This window comes from Acomys minous (assembly GCF_964271855.1).
Source record: "Acomys minous genome assembly, chromosome: 8".
Classification (NCBI taxonomy): domain Eukaryota; kingdom Metazoa; phylum Chordata; class Mammalia; order Rodentia; family Muridae; genus Acomys; species Acomys minous.
The window spans coordinates 105,688,082-105,708,502 of NC_140489.1; the positions used below are offsets into that span (position 1 = coordinate 105,688,082).

At 40.2% G+C, this 20,421-nt stretch overlaps 1 protein-coding gene and 1 pseudogene across 5 annotated transcripts in view; one reads left to right on the forward strand and one right to left on the reverse strand.

Moving 5' to 3' along the window:
- Positions 1-20,421, forward strand: part of LCLAT1 (lysocardiolipin acyltransferase 1) — a 136,193-nt gene that overhangs the window by 63,922 nt on the left and 51,850 nt on the right. For all 4 annotated transcript variants that reach the window (XM_084791725.1, XM_084791726.1, XM_084791723.1 and 1 more), the window contains 2 exons: positions 7,331-7,477; positions 12,599-12,715. In XM_084791725.1, the coding sequence (XP_084647851.1) occupies positions 7,331-7,477; positions 12,599-12,715 (264 nt within the window). The remainder of the gene's footprint in view (positions 1-7,330; positions 7,478-12,598; positions 12,716-20,421) is intronic.
- On the reverse strand, positions 2,737-6,429 carry LOC311603420 (forkhead box protein H1-like; annotated as a pseudogene). Its single transcript has 2 exons — positions 6,420-6,429; positions 2,737-4,834 (listed from the first exon to the last, which is right to left on the reverse strand). The product of its transcript is annotated as a forkhead box protein H1-like (transcript).

Genomic DNA, 20,421 nt, shown 5'->3' on the forward strand with positions numbered 1-20,421 from the left:
TGGAAGAGCAACCTCTTAACCTCTGAACCATCTTTTCAGCTCCATGGAATACTTCTTGATTTATTGGAAATGGAAAGATAATAAAGGATGTCCCTATTTACACAGTTTCTCATGATGTTAGTTTCTTTCATAACAGTAGTTCATTCAAATGATTGGATTGGCTTTACCAATCTTTCTGTTAATGCCTTTTTTTCCTCCTAGGATCCCTTGAGGGACCGCCTTGCTTTTAGTTACCTTGCTCCACTTTGTGGCAGTATGCCCTTGTTTATATGGTGCTTCTGGGTAGGATGCTGTTGATGTTTAGTGTCTATGTTGTTTCTACATTAGATGGTGCCGTTCTCATATCAGAGAGGTTCATGGTGGCAAGTGCTCTGTCAGTGATCCGTACTTTAATCACTCGAGTGATGTAGTCTGGTGTCAGCTAGGCTTCTCTACTGCCATGGTATTATATTCATCATACTACATTCTGTATCTTCACCAGTAACTATATTATATTCACCAGTAACAATCCATGCTCATGATACTTGTTTTATTATTTGGCTTATTGTCTAGTACTGTCATTATTACTGACATTTTTTAGTTTGGGATGTAGGAAATTCTTTCAGGCTGATGCTTCTGCCTTTTTGATATACTTATCTTGTTTCTTTTACCTTTCTCTTACAAAGTCTCACTGTGTAGACCAGGTTGGCCTCAAACTCACAGAGTGCTGTGTTAAGAGGTGTCTGGAACCCTTCCTGGGTGTAGGTCCTTTTTGATGTGCTCTCTGTAGGAGCTGGATTTTTTGCCTTTCCCAGCATATGGTAGATACACTCTTCTGGTTTGTGGCCCCTTCTTTCATCTTCAAAGACAACAGTGACTAGTTGAGTCTATACCCTTTCATTTTGAAACTGAGTCTTTCCCCTCCCCATCTTTTCTGCTTTTAGGGGCTATTATGATTACTTTTGGCTTACTAAATTAATGTAGGCTAATTTTTCCAGTCTTAAACTTAACAGCATAGCAACCTCTGCTGCCCTTTGTTTGTAACATAACATATTCAGCTATTCAGGAGTTCCTTTGTGGATATGCTTAGAAATTTGTCATGGTTCTGCCTCCTACATTGTAGTTGTTAGCATAGTCTGGGTCCTACAGAGCTAGTGATATACTTAGCTTGAGAATTCGATAAAGGTGTAGGTAGATGATAAAACATCTAGAAAATTGATCAGCGGATAATCTAAAGGATGAAAAACCTGTTGGCCTATGTTAGAATGTAGCCACTGAATTATACCACAAATGAGAGACCTTACCTTGCCAACAAATATTATTTCCTCAGTGTTAAACAAGAGTGTATAGAGTCAGCCAGGAGAGAGGATATTTTCTAGGATAATCTCCATGCCAGGAGAATATAGTAGGGTGTGCCATGCGTGCATTTTTGGGTTTGTTTTCCTTCACAATTTTGTGGGTTTTGGATTTGGAAGTTGTTTTATAAAATAGGTTTGCTTTAGAAGATCACTTACTTCCTTGTGTTTCATGCTTTGCATTTTGTTTTGAGTATACTGTCTGTGAACTTAATCTTGCCGCATCTGCAACAGAGTCACTGTAGGAGAGAGAGGCTCTGAGGTCAGGGCCTGCCTAAATCGGGGTGTTTTGAAAAGTCAGAAACTTTGGACATTGATGTTCTCAGAAGAGTGGAGAGCTTTGCTCCATTTGCTGTGAGTTCCAGGACAGTGGCACTCCTCTGACTTTACCTAGATGACACTTAGCATCTTGACTGAGGTTGGCATTCTGGGAACAGTAGCTGCTTCTCAGTATCTTTGTGCTAGAATTTTAACATACAGTCTGCATATATTCATATTATTCATTCTCATTTAATTCGAGACCTTTTGGAACCATTTCTTGGTTTCACCCTTATCCTTGGTTCAGGACTGAAAATATTATTGAACAGAATAGTTGACTAATATGTTGGTCTTTGGTGTTTTGTTCATAGTGTTAACAGAAGATATAGACAATACCACATTGCTTTTGCAGATACACAGACAGCCATGCTATTGTCTAAGCTATCACCAAGGTTCAGTTCTGAGAGTAATAGCTAAGTAGTGCAGGTGTTTTTATGAGTCTTTACCTTTTAGGCCTTCTGTACTAAAATGAGTGAAAGAGAAAAATGATGGTACATAAGTATACTTTTTATTACAAAAATGTATTAATGTCTACCTGTGTACATGTGGAGGCTTTTTTTTTTAAGTGAAAGATCCGTTCAAATGAGTCTGGCAGAGGTGGCCTGCACCTTTAATCCCAGCACTGGGAAGGCAGAGACAGGAGGATCTCTAAGTTCAAGGCCAGCCTGGTCTTCAGATCGAGTTCCAGGACAGCCAAGGCTACCAAAGAAACCCTGTCTTGAAAAATAGTACAAAAACACATTCAAATGAATAATTTCTTCTAGAAAATTCTACATCTTCATAAAAAAGGAATGTAAAAGTCTGGACCATGGTAGGACATAGAGGATGCCAGAGGTTCTCACGTCTGCTCTGAGAAATGTATGCTGATGCTGTAACTGGGGATTTATAAAGAAGACGGCTGTCTTGGCTGGCTTGACCTCACACATTTTCTGTAAGCCTGACTGATGATGGCCCTTTCCTGAGAAATCCAGGCAAAGACAGTACATGGGAACATGAAAAGACCTGTAGACTGACTTTTCATTTTAAGTTTCACTGCCACTAATTAGTCCAAGAAAATTTAAATAAATGTATGAACGTGTATGTTTTGAGAATTTCAGTAAGGTTAAGAAAACTCTGATCATTGGCTTTCAACATGGATAAAATATGAATTGGTGACAGTGAAATGGAAAGGGAAAATATGTTATTTTATTTTTAATGAAAAGAAACAAATATTTATGTGAAAAAGATGTGAAAACACAGGCACCATGTACGTGGAAAGGAAGATGTTAAAGGCTCCAGGTGATCTTAACCTCTTGAGAGGAGAGGAGAGAGAGACTGGACAATGCAGCCATTTTCCCTTGCTTATATCTATGAGTGTGCACATGGCGATGCCAGAGCACAACTTGAGCAGTCAGTGAGTTCTGGGGAATGAACTGAGGACAGCAGGCTTGGCGTCGAGGACCTTTACCTTCTGAGCTGTCTTGCCAACCCTAGAACATTCATTACAAATGTGAGCATGGTATAAACAAGTATTGGAGGAAACTACGAGCTGGCGGCGGTGGTGCACTCTTGTAATCCCAGCACTCTGGAGGCAGCGGCAGGCAGATCTCTGTGAGTCAAGGCCAGCCTGCTTTACAGAGTCCAGGACAGCCAAGGCTACACAGAGAAAACCCTGTCTTGAAAAACTTAAAGAAAAAAAAAAAAAAGAAAGAAAAAAAGAAAAAGAAAGAAAGAAACTGCACAGCTTTCTAAAAAAATGTAAATTTCCTTACTGTTAATCTTTCCTACTTCCACCATACCCAAACCATGTAGGCTCCAGTGTTTGTTTCTTTACTCTTTCCCCAAAAGGCGCTACCTCCTACCCTGCAGTTGAGGGAGGGCAAGACTTCATTCACATTGGACCTACTTTTGGCTCTTCCTCCCCTAGCCTGGAGCTAGGAAGGCGTGGTGACAGAGGGATGGCTAGATGGGTGGCATGATGGCCTGAGAAGGTGAGGTCAAGGAAAGAAGCAGTACTCTAGGCTGAGCCCCTCTGCTCCAGACCTGTCTGTTTGTGGGAGAGTCAAAGGCATGATTGGCAGAGGCAAAACCCTTTCTGGAGTAACCCAATTAAAGCTGTGGACTTTCAGGAAGGCTGTGTCTTGTGTTAAAGTTGTTGCTGTTGTCATGCCCCTAGCTCTGGTTCTTCATCAAAATGCTATCCATGGGTGGAAGAGAAGCATCCTCTGTCAGGTTATACCAGGAAAAGAGCCAGCCTAGAGCAGGAGCAGCCAGGTCCCAGTGGTGGCTGACCCGCACATTACAGATGCTCTTGTTGGGTGGTGCCTCTTGAAAGTGGGAATCTAGATCAACAATGAGGTCCTGGGACTCTTGGGATTCAGTGCCTATATGCTAGTAGGCTGGAATGGTTGAAGATGGACACTGGAGACAAGAGTGGGAGGTGTGTGGCTAAGGGCATTACTATATTCGGAGTGTAGATGGGGTAGCTCCCTGTCTTGGACTTCCCATAGGATCTGGGGTACCCTGAAGTAAGTGGAGAGGCCAGATGCCTTGCTCTGAGGAAGGGGAGAAGGCCTAATGACTTCTCCTTGGGACGTTTCCTCCTCTATTCTTGTGGGCTCAGGAAAGGGACAGAGGGGCCACAGAATCTTCTCAGAGGAGTTAGAGAGTACAGAGCATACCCCTTCTTCCTCCTTAGACCAGGTGCATGTCTGAGCTGGACTGCTCTGTCCAGCAAGCTCAGGATTCTGGGGCCATGTTGATTCTTTCCCAAGGTCCCCTAGTAGAGACTTGATGCTGAAATCTTCCCTGGATGGTGGTGGGCACTGGGTGGCTGATGAGGCCAGCTGTGTGCCGGGTTCTGCCATCCCTGGCACAGGGCAGTGTTGTGAAGGCACAGTCCCTTTGCCCAGAAGTTGCCCTTGGCCTGGGGCTGTGCACAGTCCTTGAGCACCTTACGGAAGCACGGGCTAGAGGAAAGGTTGTTATGGTGGATGCAGTCCTTCCAGCCCTTGTAATGATCCTTGAAGAAGGGGAACACTGCCTGGACCTGACAGATAATCTGGGACAGCTTCAGTTTGCAGAGGGTATAGCCTGAATTTCCAGGGTGATCATGGCCAAGTAGGTGTAGGTTGGCTAGTCATGCTGTAGGTGTCTTTTCTCCTCTTGAGGGGTGGTCGTCAAAGGAGACTGCACCTGGAGGCCTCAATGAGAGTCGTTGGCAAAGCTAAGGCCTAGTCTAAGGGGGACTCGGGATAGATGGACTTGAAGCTGTAGAGCTTCAAAGAGCCGAATGATTTAAAATTGGACATGTAATATGAATAATAATTCTCAGAGCATTAATGTTATGCATAATGTACTAAGAGAAATTCAAATGTGTATTATTGGAGGGAAGCTGTTTAGAATATACATCACAGTGATTTATAAAGGTTTATTAATATTTTTAAGTGGTGTGTGTGTGTGTGTGTGTGTGTGTGTGTGTGTGTGTGTGTGTGCACGTAAATGCTGTGGAACCCAAAGGTGTCCAATCTCTTTGGAGCTGGAGTTATGAGTGGCCATGAACTGCTGAACATGGGTTCTGAGAACCAAAGTTGGGTCTTCTGAGAGAGCAGTATGCTCTGTTAGCACTGAGACATCGCTGCAGAACCTTCACACAGATTTGAAATATTTGATGCTATAATTTCAAGCCAACAATGTAAGAACAAATAGCATGACGGGAGAGTGAGCCAGCCTAGGCTGCAAAGTGAGTCTGAAGCCAGCTTGGGTTTGGGCTACATAGTGAGACCTTGTTTCAAAACCAAACTAAACTAAATACAAGAAAACAAACAAACAAACACAAATATAGCTTTGGAACCAGACCACCTGTGTCTGAATCCTGTTTTACTTGCATCTCAAAATGTCTCATCAATGTGCTAGAAATAGTAATTTTTACCCAATTAATTAATGAAATGCTTATAATAATACCCAGCACATTGTTAGCATTCACTAAATATTATTTTTATTCTTACACTATTTGAGCATGAAATAGCTGGTATGGAAAAGAACTATTGGCAAATATTAAAAACAAAAAATATGATTGCTGAGATAAACTCACTTATTGGGACAAAAGAGAAAAATCATTAAAGCTTGAAGTATGGGCAGGCTATTGCATGGCTGAGGTTGGGTTTGGCTTCTTCCTGGCTGCTAGCCGCACTGGCCACACTGAGGGATAGAAGGCTGTGGGAAATGTTCTGAAATTCTAAGGAAATAGTGATTTGGAACCTCAAATTCTATTTTTAGCCAAACCAGCTTCCAAAGTTAAGAACCAAAAATACATTTCAGGAATGTGAAGACAAAAACAATTTTCAAAAGAAGAGGTCTAACAGAAGGGCACAAGCAAAGAGGTCAGCAAACTTGGGGTCAAGTCTAAATATTAGAAACATCTCTGTGAGGTTTAGGAATGTGACAGAAAAGTAAACAGTCTTTGGATCAATTAGTGATTCCTACAAATCCTGTGACAAGGGTGGTGGTAAGCATACATTTTTGGCCTTACTATTTTACTTTTTAAAAATTAAAATTAAATTTAAGCTGCATTCTTTCTGCTTACCCAATGATAGAATTAAGAGCTGTTTGGGTTGGTGGAGATTAATAATTGAACTCAGTGTTGATGGAGTTGCCTGCTTCAACAGGCTCACTAAATACAGAAAGGTGAGAAAAGCAAAGGAATGGAATAGGATGTGCTGTTTCCAAGCCAGTCTAGCTGAGGTCAGCACAGTGTCTGCCAAGGAGTAGGGAGTCCATGTTTCATACTGTCGGCCATACTGTCTCTTGCTACCTAATGCTCCCTGTCATTGACAGAAGTAGCTTCATGGTGTTTGCTTTCCTATAGTCCTAGGGGAAGTTTGAAGACAGAATGGACATTGGCCTAGAGAGTTACTGTGTTGTGCCCATGTTTTTCATCCTTTGTGAGCTTTTCCGGAGACTGTACATAGGCTCTCCTGAGTTAGGCATCTCCAGCAGAAGCTGCAGAGGCTATAAATAGCGAAAGATGGGCGGGCATCTGAAACCCAGATGGGCTTATCAAGGCTGCCTTTCCAGCAGTAAGGTGGGTCTCCCTCTGAGAAAGGCAGTAGGCCCACAGAAACACTACAAGGAATGTGCATAGCAGACATTCTAGAATTTCCCTTTTCATTTAAGTAAAATCTTAAGTGACTACTATTCAAAATAGCATTTGCATTTAGTGTGAGAGTACAAAAAAGGAAATATAGAATTCTCCTGTGATCTGAGAACCTTTTTTCCTTACTACTTGGTAAACAGTAGTGTCTTGAGATAACAGTGGCAAGCTATGGCTTAAAGGAAGTTTTAAAGAGTTTAGCTGGGTGGTGGTGGTGCACACTGTTTAATCTCTGCACTCTGGCAGGCAGATCTCTGAGTTAAGAGGCCAGCCTGGTCTACAGAATTGGTTCTAGGACGACCAAGTCTACACAGAGAAACACTTTCTCAAAACAACAGCAACAAAAGCAAACAAAAACTTGCAAACCCCAGGATTACCAGATTCCTTTAAAAAGTACTGTGGTTTATATATTATTTATGGTATTTCATAGAATGCTTACTATGATAATAAATAGAGTAAAATAAAGTCGAAGGCCTGGATATTACGTTTAGTAGTTTGTGGGCAGTGCTACTGAAGTTCATGCAAATGCTTGTTCAATTTTTCCTAGGCTGGGCCATGCAAGCTGCCGCCTTTATCTTTGTCCACAGGAAGTGGAAGGATGATAAGAGCCATTTTGAAGACATGATTGATTATTTTTGTGACATCCATGAACCAATACAACTTCTCATCTTTCCAGAAGGAACTGACCTCACAGGTGAGACAGACTGGGCTCAGGTCACAGAATTTAAAAACTTAGAAACCACCAGCCAAATCTCATATGAAGTTTGTGAATATCAACAAAATTAATAGATATGCCCCAAGGTCACTCAATTAATGGTACTCAAGCCTGACCAGATGATACAATCCTAAAGTTCCAGTTACTCAGGAGAATGATGCAAGCAGATCACAAGTTTAAGACCAGCCTAAGTAGTGAGTCAGTGTCTCAAAATAAAGAATAAAAAGATGGCTAGGAATAAAGCTCAGTGGTAGACTGTTGTAAGGCTCTGGGTCCAGTTTCCAGTACTATGGGGTAAGGAGAATGCCAAAAAGAAGAGAAAATTTAAAATACAATTTTATAAATCTTATTATAAAAACCCTTGCAAATAAGTAAAAACATCACACACTCAAATTAACTTTACTCAAAGTCTATATAAGTCAATTCTATGGAGTTAGAATATGCTCTCAGAACAGAAGCTGTGAAGCTTCAATAAAACTTACACTTTCAGTGTCAAGTATGTGTTATGCAAATTATTTTAATATATAAAATATATTTGATGTTGATTCAAATATAATTTTTATTAGTTCTTTGAGAATTCCATACATTCATACAGTTTACTTTTATTGCATTTACTTCCCCACTCCTCCTCTTAACCCAGAAGCTGGGTGTGCTGGCTTAAGCTGCATGTAAACCCGATACGGGCCTGGGCTGCTGAGGACAGCTATCTCAAAACAGTTCCAGAAGCCAGCCAATAAAACAGCCACTGCCCGGGGACCCATGACTCCTGTTCCACCATACTGAATTTATTATAGGCAACCACAAGAGGCCTTTATTTTTCATGTCCGTAGTCCTAGAGCTTCAAATATCAGTCTTCATCTTTACACAAACTGAATTTCAAAATCATGTTAGAGTCCATCTATATATTCTCTTCCAAAGTATTCTTTGTTCTGTAAACCCTTTATCCTTTAACTTCTTCCATATAATAATCCAAAAGCAACCAATTTCAAATCTTGTGATCTTTCTACCGATATTCAAATCACCTCCCTACTTCTGGCCAAAAAAGGCTTTGAAAAATCAGCCATGCTTGAGTTGAAGATGAGACACAGAAGAACATATTTAGAACCTTTCTACCTCAGCAGATAAAAACAAGATTAATAAAATACTATATAGTTTGTCATGCACTAAAGTAGTTTTTCACTTTTATTTAAACCACAGTTGATTTTTATAGATGGATAAATGGAGAACTTTCCTGGTTGAGTATTGGGAGGGCTGGGAGAGGAGTTACGGCTTGGCCTAAGCAGCTCTGGAGAAAGAGGTCAAAGGGACAGCGTCATAAGCCATAACTTCAAGAATGGCCCAGCAGAATGTGACAAGGGTGGGGTATGCTGTATGGGGGAACACAGACCTAACTGGGGATAGAGTGGAAGCCAAATGCACAAGTTGTATGGGAAAGAGAAATATAAACTTATCTTCCAAGACTTGCAATGAATGAAGAAGCATGACTTAACTTCACATTGTAGGCTAACAAAAATTTCTCTAATTTAGAAAAGGCATCATTTAATTTAAACATAGTTTTAATTATTAGAGTTAACTTTAAATTTGAAATTTTAAACCCTAACACAACATTTTAATATTCTACTTTCAATTCTGAATCTAGTTTTCTTGCATATTAGATTAGTGTATTTCACTGTGACTTTATATACATTTTGTCTTCGTATACTGTAATTGGCTAGAACTTTTTGTTAAGGGAAACAGTGTATATTGAGAAATTTAAAAGCATGAAGTATACACAGGTTGCTGTAATCCCACAACCCATGAATGAGTACAATTTGAATTTTTGATCTGCTTTGTTCATCATTTGGTCATAGATACACACGTACATGCACACATTCTTAGGAGTATATGTATTTATGACCAGCTCTTATATAACCTTAAAACTAGCAAATAGACCATATATTTCCTTGTCCATTTCATGTTGTTTAACATTGTAATCTTTCACATTAGTTGTCCTTTGAGAAGATTGTGTGATTTTATACTGTTGATAAATATATATCTATATCTCTCTCTGTATATCTATCTATCTATATCTTTATTAAGATATTTGAAGAGAGAGATCAGGGTTTGCTCTAAGGGAGTGGTTCTTGCCATGGCAGACCTGACAGATTAGGTGTGTCAGTGGTAGGGTTCTGGGCAGAGTCACAGTTGAAAACTAAAGGTGGGCTCCAGCAGAAGTAGGCTGCCTTATAGGGCAGGTAAGGGTGCTCTTGTCTCTAAGACAGTTGATTTGCATGAAACCCATCACATTGTGGGGTACTACTGATTGGAATAGTAATCCTACCTAAAAGGCTCCTTCTCCAAAACCTCTACACTAAATGTACTGTCCTACTTCCATTTCTGTTGTTATGATAAATACCCTAACTGGAAGGTAAGTTAGGGCAAAACAGGGTTTACAACAGCTTAAAATTTCAGTCACAGCCCCTCATTGTGTGCAAGTCAAAGTAGGAACTTGAGACAGCTGGTCACATCCCCAGTGAGAGCAGAGAGAGGGGAAGGTTGCCCGCCTTGCTTGCTTGCTCTCAGCTGGCTTCCTTCTTTCTCTCTTATATTGTTCAGGAACTCCTCTCTAGCAGGTGACAGTCCCTAGACACGATCCAGAAAATTCCTCTGAGACTCCTTCCAGGTGCTTCTAGGTTGTGACAAGTTGATAGTTAAAGCCTGCCGCATACAACCTTGTCAGGTTGACACAGAGTTAGCAAACACAGTGGTTATTTTTAGCTCCATTTTCCTGATCTGGAAAGGAATGCTATCTCCAGGTTTAACAATGACACTATGTATAATTTGACACTCTTGCACATAAAGTGACTTCATACATATCCTAGTGTCTGAGACCTTATATACAAAATTAATTCCCTTCCACGAAGAGGAAAGAGATAATAAGACAATAAGAATCTGTGTACCTGTCATAAGAGTTGGTGTAGAAAAATAAAGCAGGCTGGGAAGATCGAGAGTGAAAGAAGGGAGGCGGGTGCTACTAGGCTGTGAGGTGCTCAGGGCAAGCTTCTCTGTTAAGTTTCTGCTTAAGTAGGGACCAGTGTACAAGGTAGAAGACTGCATCTGCAGTGAGACACCGTCTTGGTGATTGAACAGCAGCTCTACAGGCTGAGGTTGGAATATGCCTGCTTGGCTTGAGTAGATCAGAGTGGCCAGCGGTCCTGTGGGTGTGGGTGGAAGGAGCAGGAAAGTTGCAGGGAGTGAGCTGACAAGAGGCTGTGGTTGGAAAATGGGATGCTAATGCAGTTACTAATAATGATGGCCTAGGAGTTGGTAGAGCAAGTCAGGGGAGGGAGCATCACCACACTAATTTGTTTGTCTGCTGATTTCTAACATCCCAAGTTGTAACTGTACATATTAGAATTGTGTATATTTTATTCACATCTGTAACAGAATTCAGTTATACTTGAGATTCCCAGAATCGCTGACAACTGGAAAAACAGTGTGATGAGACGTTAGTTACTGTTCATCTCTAGTTTCTCTGGTACTGCTAATCCCCTTTAAGGTCTGTAGCTGGCTCTCACAGAAGTACTGTCACTAGTGTGTGAAAGCCCTGTGCTCAGGACACTCACAAGCTTACTGACTTCCATTTCCAAGGCCTTTCCTTTAATTGCTGGGGGAGCTGTGGGTATTTGACTCAGTGCTTCCGTTAGAAATGACACACGCCTTTTGTAAGAGTATCTGCTGGGTATTGTGCTGTGGGATGCATCTGTGGTTGCTGGAGAACTCACTGATCTTAAATTTACTCCTAGAAGAGTTGTGTATATTATATAGATAGTTTTTTATACTAGTCTGTAAATTTCCAAATAGAGCTGAGAATTACAGCCTTAACATCTGCTGTCATCAGAAAGTAGATCATGATCTCTCCTAGTCAAGGCCAAATTTTTGAACACTATTTTCCAATTGTATTTGCTGAATAACGAGTTTGGTTCTTTTTGGAATTTGTAAAGTGACCTCATGGAATGGAAAAAGAAGTTACTGCCAGCAATTGGAACATATACTTGTCTCTGTAACTGTATTCAGCCAAACCATGTTCAGATCTTTGTACATGATGTGCTAATCATGTGCCTATTTTGTTGTGCAGTGGTTTTGGTTAGTAATATTAGCCACTCTGTGCTGGAGCAAGGCAGATATTTCACTCTGCTAAATTATTGGGTTAAAGAAAATGTTGATCTGATACATTTACTGCTGGTTATTTCTTCTGGATGTCTAGATCCTTGTATTTTTATTAATGTTTAGTTTTATTAGCATTTTATATTACATTTAAACTTTTATTATTTCAGGATTTCATTATTATTGGTGGTGCTGGGATTGACCCTAAGGTCTTGCATATGGTAGCCTAGTGCTTTATCATACAGAACATCCTCACCTCACATAAAGATGACTTTAATGAAAATCTTAGCTTATTAGTATTTTGTTTCTATATCCCATTTATCTATATGTTGGCTTTTTTGAAGTCTTCTAAATAATTTTAAAGTTTGAGGTATAAATTTAAGGAAACTTATTAAGACTCCATTCATAACATTATATGTAGATAGTCTGTCTATCTAACCTGTCTATCTACCAGTGCCAGTAGATTGAGATCTTTGTAAGGGATTATTTCAAGTGATTGCATTGCGGGGCTGGAGCAATGGCTCAGTCGTACAGTGCATTTGATACTCTTGTAGAGGACCGGGTTTGGTTCCTAGACCCTAGATGGCTGCTCACAACCATCTCTAACTCCAGTTCCAGAGGACCTGATGCCCTCTTCTGGCTCTCTTGGCCACTGCACACACTGACACCCATACGCACAAGCAAGGCACTCGTATGCATATTCAGAATGTCTGCATAATCTTCGTGTACTGTCTGTAACAACAGAATATGTAAGTGGCTTTTGGGCACAGGCAAGGTAGTCCTGTTTTAGTCCTGGCTAGGCTGTAATTCACTATGTAGACGAAGCTAGTCTTGAACTGAAATCTGCCTGCCTCTACCTGGTCATAAGTACTACATTTATACAAGTAATTCTTCATATTTTTCCTGACCTCACTATCTTCTTTATGGCTTCTAACAGTCTATTATTTTGTTCAGAAAATAACAAGGCTCTGAGTAATGATTTTGCTGAGAAGAATGGACTTCAAAAATACGAATATGTCTTACATCCAAGAACTACTGGCTTTACTTTTGTGGTGGACCGTCTAAGAAAAGGTAGGTAGTTTATCTTAAACTGTGTGCTTTAAAATAAATGTGGCCCAGATTGTGAGCTAAATATGTAGGACTCGACATCTGGTGAGCCATAGTAATGCAATGCTGACCTATGACAATTAGTCAACATTCCTTTTCTAAATGCTACATGCCATAAAATTACCTGTGCCTAACATGAAATACCTTGAAATCTTATGTCAGAAGTGTCTGCTTCTTTCTCTAAATGGCATCACTGTTCTTTTAGAGTCTTAATGTGCTTTAGGTATTGTCTACTAAAATGAAGCTTTTTTACATGTTAAGTACCGTGATTTTGAAGAAGTGTTTGGTACCAGTCCAAAATCACATTGGAATGGTAAAACCAAAACTGTCCATGGTCAATTTGTCTTGTTTTTGAAATTCTATGATTATAACTAATATGATGTGGACTTTTGGCTTGACTTTGCTTTGCCAGTGGATGCTGCGTGCCCGTACCTGTAACATATAGAAGCACACAGAGGGAGGGTGGAGTTCTTTGCGTCTGCGGAAAGCAGTGTGTCTTGTGTTCTTGTTCTTCTCTCTCATTTCTTTTTTGTAGTACCTCTTTCTTAAGTAATAGTCCATCTAACTTAGACTCTCTTTTCAGTTAACAATATGGTTTCTGTTATGTATTTAGTAATTCTTTAAAGGAATATGTGACGTCAGGAAACTGTTTCATTACTATATTTCTCAAATAATAGAGGGTGACTTTGGGACATACCTTTTACTTATAAAGCTCATCCTAAATACCACCAAGACAATGGAGAGATTATTTTATAGTTGATGAGGGTATATATTTAATGTTCTCTGTTCTGAAATCTAAAAAATATTTACTAGCAACCTGATTGTTAATTTTGTTGCACACTCAATAAGTGTATATTGCTTAGCTGTCACTCAGTGCACCAGCCAGTGACCACAAGTAGAAGATTTTCCTGCCAGAACTGGTGACTGGTTCCCTACACCCTATATATTATCATTAAATGAGGAGAAATTAAGATGATCTCATTTGCCTTGGTTAGAAAACCAGATGATAATTCTGTTTATTTCCTTTAGAATTGTGGACTAGAAACCTATATTATACTGAAAAAGAAAAAACATGTTGATAATTATTAAACTAGTAATAGCCACTAACATTGAGTATTTACAGGTCTCAGGCATTGTGCTAAATGTTTTTAATGTCCAAGCTCACTTCCTCCTCACAAGCCTCCAGAGCAGTTTTCATGTACCATGAGGGCAGACAGCAAGGTCCAACAGTTATTGGAATAGTGTAGACCGAGCAGCATATGCTCTGTGCTCCTTCATGTATTGTATGACTAGAGTTAGTCTGTGTGGGTTTTGTTGCTGTTGTTGTTTTGGTTTGGTTTGCTTTTGGTTTTTTGAGACAGGGTTTCTCTGTGTAGCCTTGGCTGTCCTGGACTCACTTTGTAGACCAGGCTAGCCTCAAATTCACATTGATGTACCTACCTCTCTCTTACTCCTAAGCGCTGCGATTAAAGGTGGGCGCTACCACGCCCGGCTGGACCTGAGTGGTTTTAAGAGAGACTTTAAATGAAAGAAAGGGAAAAGGCTAGATGGCCAGAGAGTGGAAGGAAAATGGTCACACAGGTGGGTGTATGATGCTGAGTGAGGTGACGCGAGGAGCAGGCATAGACTGCTGAGGCACAGCTTACAGTTGAGAACAGATTTGGTCTCTTGGCAGGAGAAGGAGGTTCTAGTGACAACGGTAAGATCTGCATCAGGGTCAGCAGTGAAGAGGATCTTAGAGCCAGAGTCCAGAGCCAGAGTCCAGAGCACTCCTTTAGAAAAGAATGTAAGACTCAAGGAGAAGCCAGCACAGCTTTCTCATTGTTAGGCTCTGAAGATCTGCTTTTAAGTACACAGTGAAAAGGAAGCTTGCTGTTTGCTATTATAACAAATGACCATCACGATTAGTGTTCCAATAAACTCCAGAGGCAGCACATTAAAACAAATCCTCGCAAAGTTCCTTCTTCATGCTTCTCACCTGCAGCTGAGCTTAACGTTGCTGCTGTCTATTGCTTAGGAAGCACAAGCAGGTGAACAGGAGTTCAGAGTATCAGAAGTTAAGGACAAAGCCCGAGCGAGAGGGGAAAGGAGCCATGTCTCTCTTTAGAGTCTGTTTTATCGGGACTGAGAATACTTGGAAAATGTAACCGTAATTATGTAATGTTTTACAAGTAGGTTGTTTCTGTAATAGTAATGGCAGAGTTTGTTTTGAGTGCCTCAATTTTTAGCATCTGTGTGGTTGCTTCAGAGTCTTGCTATATTCTTTCTCAGGGATGTGCAATTGCCCTGCCAATGAAAATAATCAGTATTAGTTGCATTGAACCTTTAAAAAAGTGCCAGAAAGTAATACAAATTAGTGTCCTAGCATGCTTTTCAAAACATATGTTATAGGTGTTTGTGATGGGTGATTCATAGGACTCCTAATTACAGCAACTTTCTATTGCTGCTCTTGCTGCTGCTGCTGCTGCTACTACTACTACTACAATCCAAACTCAAAAGCAGTTACCAGCGTAGAGGAAAGAGGCCTTTCTTTCATCTTTTTTGTTTGTTTTGTTTTTCAAAGCAGGGTTTCTCTGTGTATCCTTGGATGTCCTGGAATTCTCTCTTTAGACCATGCTAGCCTTGAACTTACAGAGATCCACAGAGGCAGAGTCTCTGCCTCCCTGAGTGCTAGGATTAAAGGTGTGTGCCACTACCACTCGGCTCTTCTTCTTTTTTCTTAATTATCAGTTATAATAAAATGTATAATGTAATCTTAAACCTTGAAACCACTGCTTCCAAACATAATATTCATCATAGTCTCAGGTGATTTGGTCCAACCATTATAGAGTTTTGTTATAGATGATGCTATTGTAATAATTATTTTCACCAGTATGAGGCACAGGTGAGTACAGTTGAAAGTATAAGTCATACTGAAACAACTTGAAATAGGCTAGATTGCCCAGGGAAAGAGATAAAACCTTTGTTCCAGGGTATGGTCCAATTTGAGATGTGACTATCTTCAAGAAGTTTATAGTCTTAGAATGATACACACTGAAAAATGTCTGTCTACTTTAACATGTATGTTAAGTGCTAAGTGTATGGCACATAGTATGCAAACACTGTGCTAAAGAGTAACAAGAGTGCTCATTTGAAGAGGGCCTGTGGTACTGAAACATTCATGTGTGGCTCCTGTAAGAGGCTGAGTGTCTCGTGAATACTGGAGATTCTATGAGCTGGAGAGGGGGAAAGAAAATTCATGGATGAAGAAGAACAAGAACGGGCTAGTGTGGACCAAGCAGTCACCTTGCAAACATCAGCTTGTGGGAGCTGAAGACTGCCTGAGGAGTAACAATAGTCAGTACTTTAACATGTTCAGAGCCATGATTATTGAAAAATGTAATACCTCAGGTAGTCCTAACTTTAGTCTATGAATAGATTGAGTCACCAAGCAAATGGCCTAGCTATTAAGACTCCAAATTATTATGTAGTTTTAGGTTAAAAAAAATCAGTAAATTTTAAATATTTAAAACAAGTCTATATTTCTCCATCCGTAGCTCATATGAATAAATTCTACATAGGAAGAAGTGGAAGATATAGCCTTTCTAGGAATCTGGGTGGCACTCAGTTAATCATTAAAGAAAACATAAATTCCCAACAGGTAACTTGGATCAGCACACTTGAGTAAAGCAGCTCAGTTTGTTCAGTTTGTGGACGTAGTGCTACATTTCATGCATATTTGGTATCTGATGGGCGTGGCTGGCTCTGTTAGCTACTGTTGCCTCCTTTGCTATGAGAGAACTGCAAGCAACAGCAGTGCATTTATAGGCAGCTCAGCTTCAGCAACACTGTGGAACTCCTTTCACTTCTTGAACTTGAGGCTTGATTCCCACTACCTGCTGACAGTCTGTTGCTGTAGTGGCTTTGTGTAGGGAAGTAAAGCCAGCTTAGGGCACAACCCTGTGCAGGGCACAACCCTGTGCAGGGCACAACCCTGTGCAGGGCACAACCCTGTGCAGGGCACAACCCTGTGCAGGGCACAACCCTGTGCAGCGCACACTTCACTTATTTTAGTTAATGAGTCAGGATGGAATTTTAGCTACCCTTTTCAGCCGCATGTGAAAGAGGGCAAAAAAGACAGGCAGGCATCATACAAACAATTGAAATATTCAGGGCATTAAATATCATGCACCCTGACCTTTTGTGGCACTTTTCTTAACTGCTGGGAGCCGTTTATAACTATGCCAAGACCTTTCCCTTATGTTAAAAAATATGATTGTACAATAGACCTTTGACATTTGCAAGAATATTTTCTGAGACCTGCTCTGCTTTCTCACATTTGCAGATATCTTTGTAGATTAGCATTTGGCTTTCTATTGAGGTCATGCCATATGGAGCAGAGCCTGTCTGCCCATTGTGAGACATAAGCTCAACAACATCTAAAGGAGAGTTAAGTACTCATCACTAGGGCGAGCCACCTAAGTAACTTGGTGACTTAACATTGTGAAATAAATGGCAGTTTTGTTTTCTTTGTTCATTTTAACTCCTATCAGTAGGAAAAAAAAAGATGGAAAGCATATATTTTATATGAAATGGCCACCTAACATTTAGCAAATGCCCATCGTGGTCCAGGCATTGAGTTGTCCGTGTTTTCCCTTGTCTTGTGTATGCAGTAGAATCAGACGTGGTGCTTTTTACAAACACAGATACTTACCTAGCTTCAGGCTGAGGCCTGATGATTCAGTCTGGCGTTGCAATCCTGGGTGCGTAGTCCCCAATCCACAGTCAAACACGTCACCTAATTTTCCCAGCTGAGCCATGTGCCATACTTGTACAGACAGGCTTCCTTCAGCAGCTTGTCTAGGGTCATGTGGCTTAGTAGAAAGATCAAACTTTGAAGTTAGGTTCATTTCCTGCTAAAGCTTGTCACGTCTCAGTGTAAGTTCACAGTTTTTCTGTTACAAATACTATAAAAATCATTCCTTCTTGCCACCCTCCTAACCAAAGATTTCACTCTGAGCTCCTGGGATATGTTACACACACACACACACACACACACACACACACACTCAGAGTGAAATCTTTGGTTAGGAGGGTGGCAAGAAGGAATGATTTTTATAGTATTTGTAACAGAAAAACTGTGAACTTACACTGAGACGTGACAAGCTTTAGCAGGAAATGAACCTAACTTCAAAGTTTGATCTTTCTACTAAGCCACATGACCCTAGACAAGCTGCTGAAGGAAGCCTGTCTGTACAAGTATGGCACATGGCTCAGCTGGGAAAATTAGGTGACGTGTTTGACTGTGGATTGGGGACTACGCACCCAGGATTGCAACGCCAGACTGAATCATCAGGCCTCAGCCTGAAGCTAGGTAAGTATCTGTGTTTGTAAAAAGCACCACGTCTGATTCTACTGCATACACAAGACAAGGGAAAACACGGACAACTCAATGCCTGGACCACGATGGGCATTTGCTAAATGTTAGGTGGCCATTTCATATAAAATATATGCTTTCCATCTTTTTTTTTCCTACTGATAGGAGTTAAAATGAACAAAGAAAACAAAACTGTGTGTGTGTGTGTGTGTGTTGTTTTCTTTATAGTAATCTGTTTTGTTTGTCTATTTCCTTTATTTACCATGCTTATCTCTGCTTCTCTAAGGACAAGTGAACATTTGGAATGGAACATTCTTACCTTAAATTTTAACACCAATTACGTCAAGTACATTATACAAATAATTTTATTTGGGAATTATTACATTATTTACTCCAGATAACTTGATTGTCATTGTGTACTTACTTTGTATTTCCTCTAGAATAGAAACATTTGCAACCACCCCAAAATCATATTGGAAGTCCCTGTTCTTCCAAACTGGGGTTCCATTTTCCCTTGTTTTAGCCATTTAATCTCAGATTTGCCTCATAACTTTATGTTTACAACAAAGGGTCTCTTTCTATTAAAAATAAGGATATTTATTTTTATTTTTATTATAAAAGAACATTTATTATATACAAGTAGGAAAATTAGTTATAAAGAAGAAAAGAAAGTCAAGCTTAAGCAGTCGCCCCGAAGGACAGCCTTGCTCTTCTGGCATCTGTTTGCACACATATGCACACAGCAAACAGGACTAGGGTCCAGTCCATGTAAGTGCTTACAGCATGTTCTCATTTGTTAGTGTGCGCTCTCTGCTCTTTCACACTACTGTAACTAGGTTCTAGTTTTCCTGTTTTTACAAATAATACCACATGATGGATTCTTACAGTCAGTTTCCTTACCCTAATTACCAAGATGTTTAAATTTTATTCTCAAGGCTTTTGAAAAATCTTATTTTTATTTTCTTTATTCCACCAAGAATGCCTTGGAACTATCTCTTACAGCTATGTCCACCTTCTTTCCTGTTCTCTGTGTCCCATTGATGGTGGTCACCATTGCTTCTTCCTTTCTCTGTTCTTACCCTTCTAATTTACCTGCTCTGATTTCTCCTTTATAATCCACTCTAGACATTATCAGTAAAGTACCACTCTAGGAGAATCATATGTGTTTATTTGTTCAGGGAATGTTCTCAAACACCCATTGAACTAGAGTTTGGAAAACAATGATAGTGCATTGTCTTAAGAAATAAAAATAATCTGGGCATGGTGATGCACACTTTTAATCCTAGCACTCAGGGAGGCAGAGGCAGGTGGATCTCAGTGAGTTCGAGGCCAGCCTGGTCTACAAAGTGAGTACAGGACAGCCAAGGCTACACAGAGAAACCTTGTCTCGAAAAAACAAAAAGAAAAAGAAAAAAAAAAAAGGAAGAAAAAAAAAACCTGAAAGTATCTTGGGGATATAAAAAGTAGCATATGAATTGAGAATTAGAGAAATGAGAGTTTTTCAAAAAGGCACTTAAATATTTATGGAACTTTTATATTCTTTGGTCATTTTAACATGGTTCCATTCTGCTTCTTTTTAATGGCTGAAAGAAAGCCGCTTTGTCTTAGTCTTACTTTTTAATGTTTATGGGTGTCTTTTGCCTGTACATATGTATGTGCAGTCAGTACCTGTGGAGGCCAGAAGAGTGCATCGGATCCCCTAGAATTGGAGTTGGAGATGGTTATTAACTTCCATTGTGGGTGCTTGGAATTGAACTCAGGTCCAGTGAAAGAACAGCCAGTGTTCTTAACTGTTGAGCCACCAATGGGACACAAAGGATATAGAAGAAGGTGGCTTTGTCTGCTTTTTAAAATTCCCTCTTCTGAATGTCCCATCATGCAGTGTGGCCAGAGGTTGAAGTGGTTGGCCGCTCTCGGTCAGCCTTCTGCTTCTACATTTTGTCTCTGCTTGCATCTGTCTGTCAAACCCTGCAGTCCTCCTCTCTTTTAATCTTTACTATTTCTAAGGACTGTCTCTGAGTCAGTTCCTAGTTTCTGCTTTTTGTCTAGTAGCATGCTGCACACAGTTGATTTTTTTTTTTAATTGCCACAGTAGTTTAATGTTACCCTACCTTTCTAAAAGGGCAGCAAAGGTTGTGTGTGCCACCCAGATCACCAGAGCCAAGAGTTATCTCTAATACGACTAACCATTCATTCTAGAACTTAGACCCTAGGCAGATACTCATGCAGAGGATTTCTCTGTTAGGAAGTGAGATGTATGACAGTCTGGAGGGCCACGTAAGGTGGATGCACATAGTAACTGCTGTTTCAGACA